Below are 22823 nucleotides of genomic sequence, written 5' to 3' on the forward strand. Positions count from 1 at the left end.
ATTAATGTTGAGATCAAGTAATGTTCATGGTATCTTCCAGCAAGTAGATTCTTCAAAAATAGCAATCGAAGCAATAAAACTTGATTGAGTGTTTGCAACAGAATACAAAGAAACCTGTATTATCCTTGGTGATGAATACTACATTGCGAAAGATGTCGGTTGACGTCATCCCAAGCTGCAATTATGGGTTTAAGATCATGAAAGCCATATTATTATATCACCATTTGGTTATGAAGGGGAGAAAAATTGTAAAGAAAAAATGTTATACCTGGAAGTTTCTGGAAGTCAGGCTCTATGCCATTGCCATTTATGTCCATATGATTCGGTGTTACATATTTACCAACAGTGATAACCACACCAGATCCATCTTGAAGCTCAAATACAGACTGGATTAAGCCCTATTGAAAGCAATGTGATTTTTTGTTTAGAATAGATGCATTCAAATGGACATTGAGACTCTCAAAACCAAAAGGCAGAGCAAAAATGTAGACTTCTAGATTTTCAGGGGTTATGAGCAAATTCATAAACCTTGCCAAATGTGCGTTTTCCAACAAGAACGGCTTTACAATTGTCATGAAGTGCAGAAGCAACCTGAAATAAGCATCACATGTACAGTATCATAAGAGTTAAAAACAGTTAAAAATGCCAGTTTGTGAGTGTGTCTGCGAAAAAATAAATTGTAAGATATTGAGGTCCTCACTATTTCACTCGCACTAGCAGTTCTGTCATTTACTAAAACCTGCAAGGATTAGAACCAAGAGCCTTGTCATGTGGTCCACAGTAAGAGAATTTTTTGACTAATTAATTACAAGTAATTACCATTCAAAAAGGAACTATTTTTTTAATGATTGTTTTTACAAAAGAAAGCCATCTCGTGTTAGATTTTTTAATGCTGTATTCTGATTAATATCATATTACTACCAAAGTTCATGAGACAGGCAGCTAGAAACCAATGAAAAGCAGCAATTGAAGAGTGCATATATTTGGTAGTAGTTAGTTTAATGATAAAAATGATCAGATGGAGAAACATTTACAATAACAGGAGCTTGAACCAAAGGAGAAGTATCTGTAACAATAACTTCTTGGAACTGTGGATCTCTCCCGACGGTGTAGATGACCTGCCATGAAGTCATTATAAAAGGACAAGTAGGTGTTAAGCAATGAAAATACGACCAACAGAACGGCAAAAGTATCACCAAGGGCAGCCCGGTACCAAGCATCCTACATTACGTACGGTCCGAGGAAGGGCCCAAAGGGTCTAATGCAGACAGCCTAACCTGATGCAAGCATCAGTGGCTGATTCCACGATTTGAACCTGTGACCAAGAGATCACATGGAAACAACTAAAGTACTACATAATCAGAGCACAGATTTACCCTTAAATCAGAGCCATATATTGAGCAACAAGCAGAAAACAAACTTACCGTGTCTCCTTCGCTAAGGAAAAGCTTTGCAATTTCAATTCCAGCCTAAATAAGTTAAAAAGAAGCAACAAAATTAGATCATTTCAAAACCAAAGTAAATTGCACTCAATATGGAAATAATTTATGAAAATAAGAGAATATAATTTCTTTTTATTATGTCACAGCATTTCCTGCAATTCACAAATGCCAACAGGCAAATATGTACTGATCATTGATCAAGTAAATGAAAATATCTACAAGTCCTCAAAGAAACAAAAAACTGAAAGCTAGCTGTTACGCTCCAAGTCAGTTTTCAAGTTCTTCATATTGTTTACCTTAAACACATCAAATTCAAAAAGAAAAGAGAAGAGAAAAAGATAGAATTTCATTCTCATATAACATACGATTAGGATGAAATATTTATCCCAACGAATCACCAAAACGGGTATAGCATGGAAAAACAACCTGTACTAGCCCACCAAGATTGTCTCTAAGGTCCAATATGAAATATGATGCACCCATGTCTTGAAGTCGCTTCATTGCTGCAAAATTCATAATTTAAGTCATAAAAGGACAGTAAATAACTATTTGGATATCCATACAAGTCAATATAAGGATCCAAAGCAGTTGCTGCCTCAGCCTTACTATTCAAATTTCTTTGCCATTAACACAAGTTAAATACATAAAATAAAAGAAACAAGGTACCCATATTTGGTTGGTTCAAGTGGTTTCACACTTCCTTTATTTTATTTTTTTTAAGCAAGACTTCAAGTTCAAATTTTGTTAGTTTGAACCAGAAAAAAAAAAGTTGCATAAAAAGTAACCCTGACCAATAACTAAATCTTTTCTGGCCAATGCATTGAACTCTTTGAGGCGTATGTACCCAACAGGAGTAGCACCGCCATCCATTTGTTCCAGCCGATAAAAGACTGGTGTACGAGCAACAAGTTGCCGCTGGACTTCTACTAATTCAACAGGACCACAGTTGCCATGCCTTACCTGAGAATAGTAGTACCAGAATCAAACCTGGACAACATCAAACCTACAGAAAATACTAGAGTAGGTTCCAAACTAACTTGGAATCAGAATCCAAAACCTGAATAGTCACAGAAGTGCCATTAGGACCTTGCAATATGGACGATGCTTCAAATGCTGATTTTCCCTTTAACTCCATGTTATTGACAGCCAATACTTCATCCCCCTAGCCAAGCAACCAAAAGAATAGAAAACATGTTTTATGAACAGTGGTTCTTTGTACATGTGCCACTCAACAATTCCAAGAGAGACAATAAATCAGGAAAGAGTTTATGCCAATAAATGTCAAAGATGGGACAATAGGTTGTTCTAATGCCCAAAAGAACAAATCAAATTGTTGATCAAGACAGCAATTCTGTCCAGTGCTATACCAAGTTGCAATTGTAACACATAGCAAGCATGTTTTCAAAATCGATATTAAGAGTGTTACTTTCTAGAGTTGTCTTTGTTACCTGTCTTACACCAGCAGAATAAGCGGGGCCATCCAATATGATTCCAAGCACTTTCAGTCTGGGTTCTCCATTTTCATCAGGAATTTCCCTAAGGTTTATTCCAATACCAGTCATGTCATACCTCGCCATCTTGGAGAACTTTTAACAGTGAAAAGAAATCCAAATGCCATTAAGTAAGAAATGTGAGAAGCACAACGTTATAAGCTAGTAGTCTGTATATTATATCATTATACAGAAGCAAAGCAAAGAAGAACTATGAAATCGTCAGATTGATGATGCAAGAATCCAACTACTTGAGAGATAATAATTTGGATTCTGTAGAAATTATGAAATATATACATATTGCACAGGTGTGTGTAAGTTTGCATTTGTATGTATTTATATATGCTGATATGCATGTATGTATGTTTCTTATGTACATCCCTTTTTTGTATTAGATCATATAGGGATAGTAAAGCAAGCATCAGCTAGCAATTCAAGCCATGTGGCTGGTACCTCAAGACATCTCATGACACAAAGAAAAACCTCCAATGAACAAGACCATGAAGTTCCTAGAATCAATTACCTCCTCAGGGGAAAGAAACCGCGTATAAGGATCACCCAAGCTGGCAAGCATTCGCTTGATTATCTGGTGTGCCTTTGATCTTGTCTGAATGGAATTACTCAGGAGATCCTCCCTTTTCAGCTGGAAACAAGAAATGCTATTAATATAAACACAAAACCATCAATATAACACACTGGCATCATAATAACAGTGAATTAACATTGAAAATACCCATTTTTGGAGTCTATACTAATTGTGGAGCACATAATCTTCAAAATTATCTTTTTTATCTCTCACCTTGATTTTCTTTTTTCTTTGACTTTTTTTTTTCCTTTTGTACGTTGTCCAAATAACAAGATTCACATTAACAAGACTGTTTAACATTAACACATAATAAAGAAGCAAACTTGGGTTAGAAAAAGTAAAGGGTGTAAACAAAAAAATACCAGCCATCAAGGTTCATCACTGTGGTCTAATGTCTATGGAAAAAACAGAAAAAAGCCAAAAAGCTGCAAACTTTTGAAGTGAGGTGGGTGTGATACTGTGATGTAAGTTAATACCTGCCAAGCATCCTGCGACCAACGGTGGCGACCAGCATCAAGAAAGCTGTCATTGACAATCTGCCAAGCTTCTTGAACAAGCCCTTCATTGGTGACAACCTCAGGAAGCAGCTCCTCTTGTCGTGGCTCAACAACATCATCACGGCATGTTTGAAGGGAACGTGGTGGAGGTTCAAGAAGCGCAGTAGTGGCGGCAGAAGAAGAAGGAAGAGGAAAAGGCAAGGAGAAGAACAAGCCAAAGGATAGGGCACCAGAGATAGCTCCAATGAGTGTGCTCTGGACCCAGTTACTGCTGCAGCAAAGGATTCTTGGATTTGCAGTTGGGATCGGAAGTTGAGGCCTTGATAGAGAAGAAGAAGAAGGTCTTGAAGAGGGAGTTGGGAGTTTCAGGAAAACACAACAGGAACTCATCTTTTTGGAACTGTGTTACACACTTGAGAGTAAGGTGTTGTTTATCCCTGACTCTGCTACATCACAGTTCACACATCAATTTTTGATAATGTTTTAACAAAACCCATTATCTGTTATGTCTTTAATTATTTATTTATAGACTCCTTAGACCCAGTTTGGATAACCAACTTAATTAAACTCATTTTGATAAAATAACTTAAACAATAAATGACTCTGTTAAAAGTAACTTATAAATAAGTTATTTTGTGTTTGGATTTTTAACTCTAAAAGTGCTTATTTTATAGAAATGTAATGAAAAGTAGAAGTATTATGAGAGAAGTCATTTTTTTTAACTTCTCTATAAGCTCCAAAATAGCTTCTTAGAAAATTGCAATTTGATTTTGAAAATTGCACCAGACATTAATTCTACTACTTTTCATAAGTCAAAAGTTAAAAAAAGCTACTTCTAGAGTTTCCCAAACGGGCCCTTAGTCCTATATAGAATTTAGTATAGGAAAACAGGCCTCCTACACATTCATATAATCATATAATCAAATTGGTTCAAGTTTAAATTGATTCAGTGCATTAAATGGAGAGTGAAAAACACGCGCCAAACACAAAAAAAACCTCTCATTTTCCATTCGCGCTTCATTATAAAAGAACGTTACATCTTCAACACGAAACCAATACACCAAAACATTCATTCTCTTCGAATCTCTTTGAACATCACTCAAACTTCAATCACATTCTTTGCGAAAACTACTACTGCAAAGGAATCGGAAGAAGATTTGGCAAGCAGCAACCAGAAACAAACGAAAAGAGCAACAAAGACTACAAAAGGTATGAGAAAATTACTGTTCATTTAAAATTTTGCAATATCGCGTTTCGCCTAGTTTCATTTTAGTTTTACTGTTTTGATTTGCTTTGTTTAGTAGATTGAACTATTGTGAATGATTTTTACAGTATAACTAGGGTTTTAAGATATAGGTGCTTGTTCTTATTGGTAGGGATAGTTTAACTAGAGCTCTATTACTATCTTCAGTACTTCTTTTGCATTGAAGAACACTATTCTTGTTGATTGAAAATTGATAATGATTTATTAACCACATGAAAGTTTTTCGGTTCGGTGGCCTTTGTGATTTTGGTTATGTGCATAAATGATTTTCGGTTCGGTGGCTTGTGTCATATTAATTAACTTGATATACATGCTTGTGTTTGTTGATGTATTGAATGAGTTTTGTTTAGGACAATTGACATTAGAGACAACTCTTTCACTTTGATAAGCCATACTACTGTAAAATTGTCTCATTATATTTGATTAAGATATATGTGGTTGTTCTTATTTGAATGAATAGTTATATACATTTTTCGGTTCGGTAGCCTTTGTGATTTTGGTTCTGTGCATGAAGGATTTTCGGTTCGGTGGGTTGTGGCATTTTAATTGACTTGTTTGACATACACATGCTTGTGGTTGTTGATGTATTGAATGAGTTTTGTTTAGGATAATTCACATTAGAGACAACTCTTTCACTTTGATAAGCCATACTACTGTAATAGTATTCTTGTTGATTGAAAGTTGGTCATCATTTATTAACCACATGAACATTTTTCGGTTCGGTAGCCTTTGTGATTTTGGTTCTGTGCATGAAAGATTTTCGGTTCGGTGGGTTGTGTCATTTTAATTGACTTATTTAACATACACATGCTTGTGGTTGTTGATGTATTGAATGAGTTTTGTTTAGGACAATTCACATTAGAGACAACTCTTTCACTTTGATAAGCCATACTACTGTAATAGTATTCTTGTTGATTGAAAGTTGATCATTATTTATTAACCATATGAACATTTTTCGGTTCGGTAGCCTTTGTAATTTTGGTTCTGTGAGTGAACGATTTTCGGTTCGGTGAGTTGTGGTATTTTAATTGACTTGTTTAACATATACATACTTGTGCTTGTTGATATATTGAATGAAATATTGACCAAAATTTTTTATTACAGCAAAACACAACAAGAAAATGGCAACAATGAAGGAGAAGGCACATTATAACATAAACAGATTAAATATATTTATCCACTTTCATTCGAATAATATCTATTTTGTATTATAAATATATCCTCACATTCTGTTTCAAAACTTGCAGAAAATTCACTATTGCAGATGCCAAACAAAGGCAATATCAACAGTGCACAGGAAAATGAGTCAAGAAAAGAAAGATATTGTGGAATAAATGGAATTTGGTGCCCTGGCACATGCCCCAGAAATGAACGTCTCTAATACACTATTGAAAGAATTACTTGATCGGTTTGATGAAGAGAGAAGATGCCTGAAAACTCTCCAGGGGAGAATATACATAACTCCTCGGAAAGTAACAGCTGCCCTCGGCATAACCAACGAAGGTAATACATTTTCCACTTACAGCTTATTTTCAGTTCATTGGTGTCCGAAAAATTAAACTGACCATTTTTGTCTAATTTTTGCTATTAAAATATTGTAGAAAATCTTTTTCCTAAAAAGGTTGATTACAACAACCTGAATCCAGCAGACAAGGAATGTGCTGGACATGAGTGTAGAAGGGGAGGAGAACTGGAAAAAAATTCAAGAGGACTTTTGTTGTCTTCATACAAAAGTGCTTCTTGCTCCCTACAACAGTAAGTGTGGCCTCCCCAATCCATAAGCCACCAATCTTTCATGTAGACAACATTCGGAAATGGGATTGGGCGAAGCATGTTCTCAACTTCTTGATGAAAGGAGTTGAAAACAAGAGAATGGGGAAGAAATAGTCTGTTGATGGTTGTATTTTTGCATTAATGTTGATATACTTCTACGAAATCAAGTTTCCCCGGCCTTTTGCACCTGATGCTCCCCTTGCACCATGGGTGGCCTATTGGACAAGGCAAAAGATACTTGAACGGATTTCATCCGAAGCAACACAACCTTTGGTAAATACCTACTAAAATTCCCCAAAAAATTTGCTTTCAAATGCTTTTAAAATACTCTACTAACTAAATAAACTTTTGTTTTAGGTTATAATTAATTTATTTTTCCTACTTGCAATTGTTAGTTTGTTGATTTGAAAGTTTCTGCATTAAGAAACATTTTTATTGATGATTAAATAGTTGTCATGTACTATTCAGCATATGAATATTTTTTGGTTCGTAGGATTTCTTCATTTGGTTCACCGAATTGTTAATTTGTTATTTTGATGATTAAATAATTGAGACCTTGTTTCTGTTTTAGGAACTTCTGTACAGAAAGCAAAAAAATAAAGAAAAAACAAAAACAAGTAACTTGGACAAAAAAAGGAAAGAAAATAAAAAATAAAATTGTTGAGACGGATTCTTCTTCAGAAGAGGAAAGACTTTCCGAATCTGAATCCGAAAGCCAGTAAGTTTAATTTTCATATTAATTTCATTTAATTTGTATTTGCTTAAATTTGTTCTTTGCTTGTTCTTATGTATTGCAGAGAAGAAGAAATAAAAAAAACCACAACAAAGAAAAGAAAACGACCACTGAAGGTGGTTAAAAAACAAAGCATGTGCCTATAGATTCAGAGAGCACAAGCAAATCTGAAAGCGAGTAAGTATTGCACAATTTCTGTTAGACGTTTTGTTGATTGCATATATATTTATTTTTGGTTCGGTGGGCTTCTAAGTTTCGGTTTAGCACTTTAATTTATTTCGGCTCGGTGGTGTCTGTGACTTTGGTTGACTTCATTGTTAGTGTCTTGTCTCCAGTATAAATTAAATGTGTTTATCTGTTTTACAGAGAAAATGAAATTGAGAAAACACCAGTAATAAAAAGAAAATAACCAGAAAGGGTGGCAAAAACACCAACCCAACCTGACAAGGAGTAAGTTTCTCGAATCATATTTTCTTTATTGATACTTACATTTTAGGTTCCTTGATACTTATTTTATGAACTTTCATAACTGAACAAGAAAAAGACAATGCTGCCCAAAAAAGAAAACGAGCATTGGAGATGATAAGGGAAAAAAGATCAAAGAAAAGAAATGATGGAGCTCAGTCAACAAACATTGCTCTAGATCAGTTTGACTCTCCACAGGCACAAAATGAATTCTCTCAAACGTAAGATTCAGTTTATTATCCCGAATTCTTTTTCTTACTTTGCTTACTTTTGCTACAATCTTTTCTAATTCCTCTAGATTCAATTACTAATATTTATTTATCTTGCTTAGAGTGCCAACTGTAAATGTGGATAGTGAGCAACTGTTACAGACTCAAGGAAGCTCTACACCTTCTGTAAATGTCCCGAACAATACCAGGTAAATTTGTTCACTGCATATTGTAATTTCGGTTTAGTGGTTGCCCAAAAATGAATTTAATGTGTTTCTAGATCTCTGCTTTTAATCTTCGTTTCTAATTTTAATTTGTTATCTTTTTTTAGGATAAATACCCCGGAAAGCCCGGTCAAATATTTTAGAAAAAAGAAAATTTTCCCAAGAAAGACTCTTAAAACTCCACGCGTGTAAGTTAAAAATATTTATGTTACTCTTTTAGATTTAGGTAATAATTTTTGTTTAATTAATCACAAGGAAATTGTGTTTAAATGTCACTAGAGCCACACCTGATTCTGAGCTACAAATCGTTGAGTTTCAACAACAAACTCGTTCTCAACCTTTGGAAATGTGAGTTTTTCAATGTGCAAATTCCTATTTTTCAAAAAAATTCTAATTATTCAACATTAACTTTATCCTTATTTACATCCCTTATACCTCCTCTTGCATTGTCTCTCCCAAGTTCAGTTCAGGAAGAGTTGATGAAGGATGACTTCATCTATGTCCCTCCACAAGAGGAAACACAACAAACTTCTAATAATGAGTAAGTTCATAAATATTTATTCACCACATGAATCTTGTTCTATGTTTACTGCTTATACATGGTTTAATTACGGTTCAGTTGAAACCATAAATGAATTCAATGTGTTCTTGTCTTTGGACTCTCTTCTGCTTATTACAGCTGCCCTCAAGAAGCTGAAAAGCAGGGTGTTACAGTATCTCTTACGAGTTCTGTAATTGAAGACTTATTCAAAGATGCCTATGTGTATGAAGTTTCTAATGAAGACTAAGTTTCACATAAAAATTCTTTTTATTAATTTTAATGGTTGTTATTGAACTGTTTTCTATTTAATGCAACAGGCCTGCAAAAGAACAACAGCAACAAGCCCAAGAACCACCGGTGCAACAACAATCAGAACAACAAGCACCTGTTAATGTGTAAGCATTAAATTCTTTAATATCACTTTTGTTTAATATAATTTTGGTTCACTGTAAGTTTGGATTTAGGTTCACTATAAGTTTGGATTTCGGTTCACTATAATGATTAATGTAATTTCTGTTAAATATCATTGTTAAATATGATAATAGTTTGGGATAATTATAGAAATGTTTACTGTTTAATGAAGCAGACCTTTGGAACAGCAACAACAGGCCTGCGAAGAAGCAACAGCGCAACAATCCAAACAAGAAGCACATGTTGATGTGTAAGTTTTACTGCTTATATAAATATCGATAATGTTTACTGCTTATACATGGCTTAATTATAGTTCGGTTAAACCAGAAATGAATTCAATGTGTTGTTGTCTTTGGACTCTCTTTTGTTTCTTATAGATGCCCTCTAGAACCCAAAAACCAGGGTGTTACAGGGTCTCTTACAAGCTCTGTTATTGAAGAGTTTTTCAAGGATGCCGATATCTATCAAGTTTCTGATGAAGAACAATTGCAAGAACCTCCAGTGGCACGGCAATCAGAAAAAGAAACTCTAATCTTGTCATCATTTGACAGGTATGTTACTTGCTTTTCTTTAATATCATTTTTGTTTAATAAAATTTCGGTTCACTATTTGTTTGGATTTTGGTTCACTATAGTGATTAAATATCATTTTTGTTTAATATCATTGTTAAATATCTATCATCCTGCAGTGCTGCTCAACCTAGGGAAAGGGAAGATGAAAGGCCTTCCTTTAGCCTTGGGATAAGTCCACCAGCTTCTCAACCAACTCAGCCCTCTCAAGAGAGTGATTCACAGCTTGAAATCCTAGCAGAGGCGGTGGTAGATGCTGGAGTGACAGCAGCATTGAAATTTGCTGAAGGAACATCTTCAGAACCAACCTTACCAGCAGCTCAAGTTTACAAAACACCGCAGAAAAAGACAAAAATCACGAATGAGCTAATTGAAAAGTGTTATCATTGGATGACACATATTAAACAGACAAAAGAAGGTAGCAATGAATATGAACCAGTATTTGTCTTGAAACATGAGGGACTCTTCGAGGGATTAAGAGAATATTTCATGTTTCTAATGCCCAAAGAACATGTGCATGCTGTGGTAAATCCTGTTCCAGTTGCGTTAACATTAATGATGTTTTTAAACACTCTTATATAGTATATCTCATAAATTTTCATCCTGTAGGTGGTTAGTATACACAACATGATTCTCAACAAAATAAAAACTAAGCGGTATCAGGAACAATTATACATTGTGCCGCTAGATATTGTGGTAAGCTAAATTTCCTATTCACTGCTGATTAGTTTTCGGTTCGGTCAGAATGTTAATATTGGTTCACCTGATTCTTATGTCTTCTTTTGAGTTCTTTTGTATTAAGAAAACTTTTCTCTTGATGATTGAATATTTTTCACGTTTTATTCAGCATATGATTTGTGTTCAGTTCGGTGGAAATGTGATTTAACTGGTGTTCATTTTGCAGAATTTTATGTTGGGAACACATGGCGTGAAGTACACTGATGAGATGACAAACAAAGCCTACAGGTTTGATATTGAGCAGTATGCCCACCACCGCCAGTTTCTTGACAAAAGGAAACTTGCATCGCATCCATTTGTAAGTTGTAATATCTAAAAATTCTTTGATAATTCTCTTGTTTGCTATTGTTTCGACTGAAATATTCTATAATTTTCCAAAACTTCAGCTATTTGTCCCAATTTGCAATGGAGGGCATTGGTGGTTGTGGATTGCTGATGTAAACAAAAAGAAATTCTATGTCCTTGACCCTATCAACAAGAAGCCAGAAGATATACCTGATTCGAGAAAGGAACTGAACAAATTTGTTGTAAGTTATTTTCTTGTAAATTATTCAAATTATTCTGTACATGAGAGGAGTTTGGTTGACTATTGTTGGTTCTGTTTATTTACTTTTTTTGTCTCTTTCAGGGTTTAATAATTTCCCAGATGAGGGTATACACTGGGGCGGAACCCTTAATGGAGGATGGACTGGGAGAGGAAGCAGAGTATATCCAATTGAATGGTCAACGTACAGAATAAGAATCTTTCTCTTATATAGTGCTATTTTTAATGTGTTTTATTTTTTATACTATTGATCGTATTATACTCAATTCTTGCTTAGCTATGATTGTGGAATATTCGTGATAAAATGACTCGAAACAATAGATCCACAAAAAATAAAAAGCGGGAAGTGATATAAATATAAAGCTTGGACACAAGTAAGTACTTTCTAAATTAATAAACTTCTTTCTTTTCTTATTTCATTCAGTTAAGTTGATATTGTAACTAGAGCTTTGAAGTTGGTTGTTACTCTGTTCAATAGTTCTTTTCAATGCAGAAATACTATTCTTATTGATTGAAATTTGATCACCATTTATTCACCACATAAAACAATTTTTGGTTCGGTGGGTATTATAATTTTGATTCACCAAGTGAATGTTTTTCGGTTCGGTGGCATCCTTTTAATTTGTTCAGGGTTTAGGGTTACTATGATTGAATTTTTACAGTATAACTTAGACTTTGAATGAAATTTGTTGTTATTTAATATGATTTTGATTTACTTGATATTTAATGTGTTCAGCGTTTAGGGTTATTGTGATTGCATTTTTACAGTATGATTAGGGCTTTGAATGATATTGTTCTTATTTCATTTGGGTTCATTTCTTATGTAACTAATTCATTTCACTTGAAATGCAGAAAGACATTGATGACTTCAGATACCAATATGGTCCAAATCTTCTATTGCATGAAATGAACAAAATCAGAGACCAAGTGACTTCGAAATTTGAAGCAATAAGACTCACCAAGCCGTTTTCTTTCCTCTCCAGCCCTTATTGTAAATACACATCTGGGGATTTAGATAGCAAATAGCATATACTAGTTGTAATTAACAATATTTTGTTTAACTTGTTTAAAAAGCAAAAAATGCATACTTCAAATGTATATATGTCAATGTATGTATCAAACAATGCATATAGTAGTTGTATATATTTTGTTTAACTTGTTAACAAAGCAAACAATGCTTCTTTCAAATGTATATATGTCAATATTAATGTATATATCTATTATTAATATCAATGTATGTATCAAATGTTAATATTTATATATCTGTTAGAACTGTCTGCCTGCTATTTTATTCCAGATTCTCAGTGATTGCAATCACTGTATTTACCAATACATTACGAACTCCAAAAGAACACAGTGAACCGAAATTAATACACTGGGCAAACCGAAAAGTAGAAACACACTGACCCCCTAAACCCTGAACCCTAAATCCTAAACCCTAAACACTAAAACCAGAACCCTGAACACTGAACCCTGAACCCATAAACCCTAAATCCCTAAACCCTAAAACCTAAACCCTAAACCCTGAACTCTGAACCCGAACCCTGAACCCGAACCCTGAACACTGAACTCTAAACCTTGAATACTAAACCCTAAACCCTAAACCCTGAACCCTACCGTAAACCCTAAACCCCTAAAACCCTGAACCATGAACCCTAAACCCATGAACCCTAAATCCTAAACCCTAAACCCTCAACCATGAACACGGTGAACCGAAATTAATACACGGGGCAAATCGAAAATTTGAAACACACTGAACCCCTGAACAATGAACCGTGAACCCATAAACCCTAAATTCCAAGTTGATCCAAGCCCAAATAAATTTACCTGCCTCCAACGTCACTAAAATAAACGTGACTTCCTTGCGCTTCATTATAAAAAAACATTCCTTGTTCTTCAAAACGCATGAAACCGATCATTCTCTCTCAAAATCCCTCAAATTTCAGTCACGTTCTCTGTGAAAACCATTACTGCAGAAGAATAGCGAGAAGATTTGGCAACGAATAACCACAAAAGAACGAAAACAGCAACAGAGACTACCAAAGGTATGAGAAAACTACTGTTCACTTAAAATCTTGCAATGTCGCATTTCTCCTAGTTGCATTTTAGGTTTACTGGATTAATTTGCTTCGTTTAGAAGATCGAACTATTGTGAATGCATTTTTACAATATAACTAGGGCTTGGAATGAAATTTGTTGTTATTTTCAATCAGTTCAGTGGATAGTGTAACTAGGGCTTTGAAATTGGTTGTTACTCTGTTCAGTACTTCTTTTGCATGGAGAAATACTATTATTTAGCAATAGTGTTCAAGAATATGAGTCAGGAAAAGAAAGATATAGTTGAAGAAATGGGATTCGGTGCCCTGGCACATGTCCCGGAAATGAACGTCTCTCACGCCCTCTTAAGAGAATTGATTGATTGCTATGATGAGTATCATGGATGCCTGAAAACTCTCCATGGAAAAATATACATAACACCTGCCAAGGTAGCAGCTGCGCTGGGGATAAGCCACGACGGTAATACACTTTTCACTTCTTGCTTATTTTTGGTTCATTGCTCCCTATAATTTTGGTTCATTGCTCCCTTTAATTTCGGTTTACTGCTACCTTTAATTTTGGTTCATGGGTATATAAAAAATTAAACTGAACCTTTTTGGCTCATTTGTTGCTATTAAAATATTGTAGGGAATCGTTTTCCTAAAAAGGTTGATTATCGCAAACTGAATGAGGAAGACAAGGCAATATTTGACAGCCTCAAATGTGTTACGTTGGCGACTTTGACAAAGTCTGTCCTAAATATGAGTGTTGAAGGGGAGGAGAACCGGCAAAAATTCTGCAGGACTTTTGTTATCTTCGTACAGAAGTGCTTCTTGCTACGGACGACGGTAAGCATGGCCTCCGTGATCCATAAGCCGCCTATCTTTTGTGTGGACAACATCCGACAGTGGGATTGGGCAAGTCATGTGCTCAGTATCTTGAGGAATAGAATCGAAAACAAGAGAAAGGGGAAGAAACAGTCCGTTAAGGGCTGTGTTTTTGTTTTGATGCTGATATACTTCCATGAAACCAAGTTCCCTCGCTTAGATGGACTTGATGCTCCCCCGGCATCGTGGGTAGCCTATTGGACAAAGAAGATGATGCTCGACCGGATTTCTGAGGAAGCAACGGACACAATGGTAATGTGTTGATTTGAATCATTGTGCATGCAGAAATATTTTTCTTGATAATTGAATGTTTATCACATATTATTCATCACATGAATTGCATTCGGTTCAGTGTTTGTGGTCATTTTGATTCACCTGATTATTTTTGTATTTTCTCATTTCAGATGCTTCTAAAATACTCTGCTAACTAAATAATTTTGTATTTTAGGGACTTCTATATAGAAAGCAAATAAAGGACGAAAAAACAAAAAGAAAGAGGGTGTAAAACAAAACAACTTTTCTGAAAGGCGAAAGATAAAAGAAAAAGGGAGAAAGAAGAAAAGAAAGTTGTTGTTGTGGATTCTTCTTCGGAAGAAGAATCTTTTTCGAAATCCAAATTAGAATCCGAACTTGACAATATAACGCTGGCAGAAAGAACAAGACAAAAGAGGCTCATGAAAAAAGAAAAAATTGTTTAACTGGTTCAGAAACATCAAGTGAATCTCAAAACTAGTGCAATTTGACTGGTTCTAATTAACAATATTTTGTTTAAACTTGTATAAAAAAGCAGACACTGCTTCTTTTGAATGTATATATGTCAACATTAATGTAAATGTTAATATTAATGTATAGATCTAATGTTAATGTATATACTGATTCAAGATGGATTACTCCTTGTCTTGTTATATACTTGTTGGAACAGCCTGGCTGCTGTTTTGTTGCAGGTTTACAGTGAAAGAAATCAGGGTGTTTACCAAAAAATTATGAATCCCAAAAACACAATGAACCGAAATTAATACACCTGGCGAACCCCTAAACACTGAACCCTACACCCTAAACCCTAAATACTAAAACCAGAACACTGAACCCTGAACCCATAAACCCTAAATCCCTAAAACCCTAGAACCTAAACTCTAAACCCAAAACCCTAAACCCTGAAACCGAACCCTGAAATTTGAACCCAAACCCTGAACACTGAACTCTGAACCCTGAATGCTAAACCCTAAACCCTAAACCCTAAATCCTAAATCCTAAACCCTAAACCCTGGACCCTACCGTAAACCCTAAACCCCTAAACCCTAAACTCTGAACCCTAAACCTTAGACACCTAAACCCTAAACCCTCAACCAAGAACACGGTGAACCGAAATTAATACACAGGGCGAACCAAAAGTTTGAAACACACTGAACCCCTGTACACTGAACCCTGAACCTAGAAACCTTAAACCTCAAAACCCTAAACCCTGAAACCCTAAACCCTAAACCTTAAACCCTAAACCCTAATTCCTAAACCCTGAACTCTGAACCATGAACCAAAAAACAAATTCTAATTATTCAACTTAGAAATTAATACACTAGACGAATCGAAAAACTGCATATATCAATATAGAATTTCACAAAAAAAGTGACTATTCATTAAAGATTATCAACATTCAGAAATTAAATTTGCTATAACCATGGTGAACCGAAATTTGCTCATGGGTGAACAAAAATTTACATTAATAAAAACTAAAACTTGTAAAATCCTCTCTTGAATAATTGATATCTGGTGTATTGTAAAGAGTGGAGCTTGACTGAATCGATGATCCGGAGTCTAAAAGGTTCAATTACAAAAGACATAATTGTATATTAGCAAAATGAACATTTGAATTTTTAACTAATCAAAAGCAAGTCAATTTTACCTCGCTTGGAGCTGTCTTTTTCTTTTTCTTTATGGCATTTGAGATCTTTTTTTCCAGGTTTGATCCAAGTCTGTTCTTGGGATGACCTCTTGTTTTGACACGTGGTGGGCTTTGAAGGTCATTCACATTGCTTAATGTCGCTTCTTCGTGGTTTAACAAACTTTTTCCTTTGCTTCTCCCTTGATATTCTTCCATCTCCACCATGACCTTGTCAAATGTTCGCTGCAAAATTCCAGTCAACTCTTCAGACTCAGATGCAAATTCACATATATTGTGTGACCAAAACACCAATTCGTCAAATCTCTTACTTCTTGGCTCCAGTAGAGGTTCATCTTGGCTGCTCTTGATGTGTGTATGCCTCCTCTTTATGTTATTGCTCTAACGTTCTAATATGTATTTCAGTGCCACATTATCCACTCACTCAAAGCTTAGGACACTTAGGGAATGGCGGCACAATATGCCCCTAGACTCAAACAGCAAGCAATGGCACTTTACATCTCGTAATACTGCGCCATAGGAGACAACAAACTTATTGAATTTGGAGTTGGAAACCTGCTCTATTACTTCATATGTTGTGAAACCTAGGGTGGAATGCATTGATCTTGTGATACAGTTTACTTTACCTCTGAATTGAGCTTGAACTTCCTTGAAATTCTCATGAGTATATACATGATGAAACTGTGCCTCTATTGCTGATTTTGTTGCACACGGTATCACAGTGTGAAAATCTGCAGCATCGAATTCTCTCTCTGCTTGCTCTTTGTTTGCTAGGCAATTGTCGTATTGCTTCACGAATTGTCTCAAAGAGCTATTCCGTGTGATGAATTTGTTGAAAAATAAATGCATACTTTCGCTCCTTTGCATGCTTCTCATCCCGGCCCAAAAGTGGTAATCCAAGTAAACCGGAATCCATATATGGCGATCCTCGTACAGCTTTGCATACCAAACCGAAACTATAAGGTCTGGTGAACCGAAAATAGTGCATGCTTTGGGAAAAATAAATATGAGCATAAAAATAATTCGAATTGAAACCTCAATTACCTGAAAGCCACTTGTTGCCTTCGAGGCCATACTTTGTAAGAAAATCATTCCAGTTTCTGTCAAATGCGTCTTTTGTGTAAGAGTTCCAAACAACATGGCTCATCTCTTGTTCAATATCGATGTGCCCCTTGTAGCCATTTAATTTGCTTGGAATCTTCTTCATAATGTGCCAGATGCACCAGCGGTGAATTGTTGTTGGCATGCACAGCTCAAATGCCCTTTGAATCAATGCGCATTGATCGGTAAGAATACCTTTTGGTGCCTTCCCTCCCATGCAACGTAACCAACGCTCAAATAGCCATTTGAATGATTGGATGTCCTCATTTTTCCTCAGCGTGCATCCAAGAAGTGTCGACTGGCCGTGGTGATTCACGCCAATAAAAGAACCTAAAACCGAATTATACCTTCATAAATAACAACCACAAGTTGGTGAACCAAAATATATACACTCACTAAACATCAAAAATATGTTTGAATGAACAGAATACCTGTTTGTGTTATAGGTGGTGTCAAATGAAACCACGTCTCCGAAATAATAAAATGCAGCCCTGCTTCTTACATCAGCCCAGAATGCATGTTTAATGCAGTGATCGCCTTCAAGGTTAAGCTCAAAGAAGAAATTTTGGTTCTTATCTTTCATTCTAACTAGGTACTTCCCAAATTCTTTGGCATCATCTTCTTCTGAAATATTCCGTACTTCCCTTGTGATGTAATTCTTTACGTCTTTTTCTATAAAACCTAGTTCACGGTGGCTGCCAGCTGCTGCCACAAATGATTGGTAAGTTTTGCTCGGTCTGATTTCGGCTTCCTCGTGGGTTTCAATAGTGCGACGCACAAATATGCTAAGCTCCCTGTGTTGTTTGAGCATCTCAGCCTGGTCTGGACAACAAGGATGTGAGTGATTCAAAACAACTTTGGAAATTGTCCAAAGACCAACATCCTTCATTATGTGTACATAAATTCTGGCCGGGCAATTTAACCCAGCTGAAGCCTGAAGGGTTTGTCTTCAAAGTTGGAGATATCTTTGATTTCCACCTCCCCTCTCTAGAGCATATAATTAGTTGATTCTTAATCTTGTCACCGTCCCGAATCGTGTTCCTTATTTTGGTAGAAAAACTGGCAAGTTTGGAATAATGTTTGTAAAACTTTCCAGCTTCTTCTAATGTCTTGAAAATCATTCCCACCTTTGGAACAAATTTTTCATCCACAACACAGCTGGTCTACATGGTGAACCAAAATCTTAATTACGGTGAAACAATTATATAGTGCTTAGGGAACAAAACAGAATATATTCGTCCAATTTTTTTAGACTCCTTTCTGCTTACCGAACCGAAAACATGAACATGGTGAATTAACTCTTTAGTACTCACCGAACCGAAAAGTTACTCACAATTACTCACAGTTAATCACAGTTACTCACACTCACAGTTACATATTATCAATTCAATTCAGATAAAGATCACCTCAGTCTATTCAATTCACTTCAAATAAAATTAGCAATTTCATTCCATTGAATTAGATTCAAAATTCAATAATCCAAACCTCATCAAATAGATACGTTTTGGAAGAATTGTCCAAATCGCACTCATTCAACTGATTTGAAGTTGATTCATTCATTGTTTTAATTTAGAAGTGCAGATCGAAGAATAAAACGAAGAAGAAGATGAACGACCAAGTTAATTACGTTGAAGTCAATCCAAATCCATAATGCAGAGAAGAAAAACGCGAATAAAGGAGAGCAACAAATTTAATTAGGTTGAAGAAGGAGAAGAAGGAGAACAGAAAGAAGAAAGAACGCGAAAAAGGTTGACGTTGTATGGAAAGGTTTACGTTGAGAAAAGTTAGTGACGCAAAATAAGGATTAGGTTATATACGTTAGGATTAGGCGCGTGTCACACAAACGAGTGTGTGAGGCGTGGAGTGAAAAGAACTTGGATAACATCCATGTAATTTTTACATAGATGTAGAGCTTTTCCGATAAGAAAATTATCACATGTTCCGCCTGTAAAAATAGGAACATGATATTCCTTGTACGAATAGGTAACCAAGTTTAGATTCATTCTGCGGTTAGTATGAAAAAGACTAAAATAACCCTAATTTTTTGGGGTAAATTAACAAAAGAATAATTACCCAAATCAGTCCCCAAGGATTTTAAAAGTGGACACTTTAGTCCCCAAGAAAAATTAATACACAGATCAATCCCTAAAGTTTTACTTTGGTAGACAAATCAGTCCCCAATTCATTTTTTTTTGGGACTAAAATGTCCGTTTTTAAAATCCTTGGGGACTGATTTGGGTAATTACTTTGCCCGAAAAATGAACTGGGGACTGATTTGTCTGCCAAAATAAAACCTTGGGGATTGATTTGTATATTAATTTTTCTTGGGGACTAAAGTGTCCGCTTTTAAAATCCTTGGAGACTGATTTGGGTAATTACTCTTAACAAAAAATGTTCGTTTAAAAACACCGTTTATGGCTCGCAGCTAATATAACATCTAAAGGTGAAACAGTGATTATAGGAAATTGGAAATAATGGGCTTAGGTGCTGTTTGCAAATCCAAATAAATAGAAATTAATGGTTACATTTGCATCTAAAATATTCTACTAATAATTGTTGGGTAACCAATATTTTTTTTTCAATAAGAAATATTTTTATTATAGGTATAAAATTATTAGAACAGTCTAAGTATGATGACAAAATTTTAATAATAAGTCATTCTATTTAGGAGTGGATCCGCACCTTATATGTATCAGTTATAAAAATATATTATTGGTGGATATTGAACTAAAGACTTCTCATTTAGTACAAAAAATCTTTAGTATTGAACCAAGATCATCAATTAATAATTTAACAATTTTATTTATATAAAAACTAATTCTATTTTAGTGATATATAAATACAACATTATATCACAATATTTTATTTGTATTTATATTATTAATTTAAACAAAAATTTTATGTAAAATTGAATATTTGATTGTTATATTGTTTATGGGATGATTGTGTTGTTTGTGGGATGGTTGTGTTGTCTGTATTGAATTTTTAATTTGCATGCTCATTAAGTTAAATAATAATATTGCATATTTATAAAAATTCGTAAGAATGGTCGGATATCCGCCAATTAATTGCATGTAGGGTTAAGGTTGGGTTGTTATCAATCCGCTAATAAAATAGGATTGAATTTTAGTAATGAATTTAACTCGCGAATAAAATTAGAGTCGAATTTAAACCCTATTCTATTCATTGTCACCCCTAAATTTTCACTGCATGTTCAGAACTTTACAAATAAATGTTGCATTTTTATATGTTCAAAATCATCATATATATTAATATTTTATTATTTATTATATCATTAATTTGTAAAATAAAAAATACACACTTAACTAAAAAATTTAAAATTTTTTAGAAGTAACTAAAATTATTTGATTAAAAAATTAATCTCTAATTATACCTTAAAATAATATTGGTTATGTTTTTTTTTTATATATATCAAAAGAGGATAAAATTAAGTGATTGGATTATTGAAATATTTTTTGAAAAATATAACCTTTCTTTATCCAGCGGTAGGAAAAGTCTAGAAGACCAGCAACTTTTCCAAATTCTGGCCAGCATGTAACCAGCAAGAAAAAATGAGTCATTGGATGAAATCTCACACCAATCTCATATCATTAAAATTATTATTGATGGCTATTTGATGGCTATAAATACCAAAAGTTGCTGGCTCCCTAGCGCTCCTCGCCAGCTGTATTCTGTATTCCATAAACTTTTCCGTTCAAATAGCTTATCGCACTCACCCAAACTCAGTCCCTCGTCCTTTCTCATAAGAAACTTATAAGAGGGACAGTAAACCTGAGTTTCTTGATTTTGGGTTTATTTGAAAATCAATTTTTTTCATTCTTTTGTTGAATTTTGGTGGGTCAGTGTTTATCTAAAGTTTTCAACTTTGATTTTGTTGACGTTGCTAAAGCTGATGTCAGTTCCTCTCTTTAACATTGCTCCTAATCTTGCTGTTTCAAGACTATGCTTAGGTGCGTGCAAACTTATCCACCATTTCAGCAAGTTAGAGATTCTTTGAATTCAGTTCAATTCAGCTGAAAGAAAAATTCCATTTTGTTTTTGAATTCTCCCAGGAACGATGACTTTTGGGGAGCAGAACACACTCTCTCAGTCATTTCGCCTTCTTGACGAAGCCTTTGATGGCGGCATCAACTTCTTTGACTCTGCAGAAATGTACCACCTTTCCTTTCTCAACTACTCATGTTATCCTGTGATTTAATTAAATGTCTAATTCAAGTTTTTATTTTTATTTTTTGGTTGCCATTGTAGGTATCCGGTGCCTCAGCGGGCTGAGACTCAGGGAAGGAGTGAGGAATATCTTGGCCGGTGGATTAGAGAAAGAAAAATCCCCAGGGATCGTGTTGTAATTGCAACAAAGGTTGTGTATTTGTGATTATGTTAAGATTAAGTCTCATGTTTTTTGTATGTTTGTGATTATGTTATGCAACAAAGATTGATTCCATACTTTTGGGGGCCTGCTCATTAATCTTGTTAAACATGGAATTTCATTATTAGCATGTGAACTTTTTTCATACTGAGTGAAGATATGTGACTTTTCCTTTGAAGGTAAATTGTCAAGGTGGCTACTTTGTGAGGATGATAACTAAGATTTGAATACATGCTATATTAAGCAATTTAATCAAACCATCTGACAGTTCTCAGTTATCATCTTCACATGAATCCTCACGTGAAGATGTGAGTAGGCACCAATTGTTAAAGGCCTCGACACATGGATCTCAATAGTATAAACAAGCATATTGCTGCTGCTTTTCTTCTTTTCTGAGTAAAAACTTTGTTACTTTCAGTTGCATATACATTGTGTGATCTGATGAATTCTTTTTGTTCAACTTAAATTATCATTGTTGTTTATAATGTCTACCTTTAATTTTGTACAGGTTGCTGGACCATCTGGGCAGATGACATGGATTAGAGGCGGTCCAAAATGTTTGGATGCCAGCAATATTATTGAAGCCATTGATAATAGGTTGATTGCTCTCTTTCTGAATTCACGGTTTGTTTGGTCTAAACAGGAATTTGTAGGTACATTAGGAATTGTTGTTTATCTTCCAATGGAATCTTTAACTGAATGAATAGTAATCATTGTAAAGTTGATGCTGTATTACATTCTGTTTGAAAGGGATTGCATCTCATGATCCTGTGTCTGGGACTATATTCTAACAAAATTTTGATTTGATTTATGCAGTTTGTTACGCATGCAAATGGATTATATTGATCTTTATCAAATTCATTGGCCTGATCGGTTTGTATGTTTATGTTAGCTCATACGTATTTTGGCCTGATCGATATATGTATATATATTCTTTAATTGATACATTGACAATGTAGGTATGTTCCAATGTTTGGAGAAACTGAGTATGACCCAGTTCGTCAATACCCTTCAATTGGTATAGATGA

The 22823-nt window shown here is 34.8% G+C and overlaps 1 protein-coding gene and 1 pseudogene across 1 annotated transcript in view; one reads left to right on the forward strand and one right to left on the reverse strand.

Annotated features, from left to right (window-relative positions):
• Positions 1 to 4499, reverse strand: part of LOC107632135 (carboxyl-terminal-processing peptidase 1, chloroplastic) — a gene marked incomplete in the record, with an annotated part of 5401 nt that extends 902 nt beyond the window's left edge. Inside the window, 12 exon segments of the mRNA XM_016335796.2 lie at positions 1 to 175; positions 269 to 398; positions 529 to 591; positions 701 to 739; positions 1035 to 1118; positions 1425 to 1469; positions 1869 to 1945; positions 2234 to 2402; positions 2500 to 2604; positions 2891 to 3028; positions 3456 to 3575; positions 3995 to 4499. Coding sequence (XP_016191282.1) covers positions 120 to 175; positions 269 to 398; positions 529 to 591; positions 701 to 739; positions 1035 to 1118; positions 1425 to 1469; positions 1869 to 1945; positions 2234 to 2402; positions 2500 to 2604; positions 2891 to 3028; positions 3456 to 3575; positions 3995 to 4405 — 1437 coding nt within the window.
• Positions 21120 to 22823, forward strand: part of LOC107632137 — a 3621-nt pseudogene continuing 1917 nt past the window's right edge.

This window comes from Arachis ipaensis, chromosome B03 (genome assembly GCF_000816755.2).
Source record: "Arachis ipaensis cultivar K30076 chromosome B03, Araip1.1, whole genome shotgun sequence".
In the NCBI taxonomy this organism is placed as follows: Eukaryota; Viridiplantae; Streptophyta; class Magnoliopsida; order Fabales; family Fabaceae; genus Arachis; species Arachis ipaensis.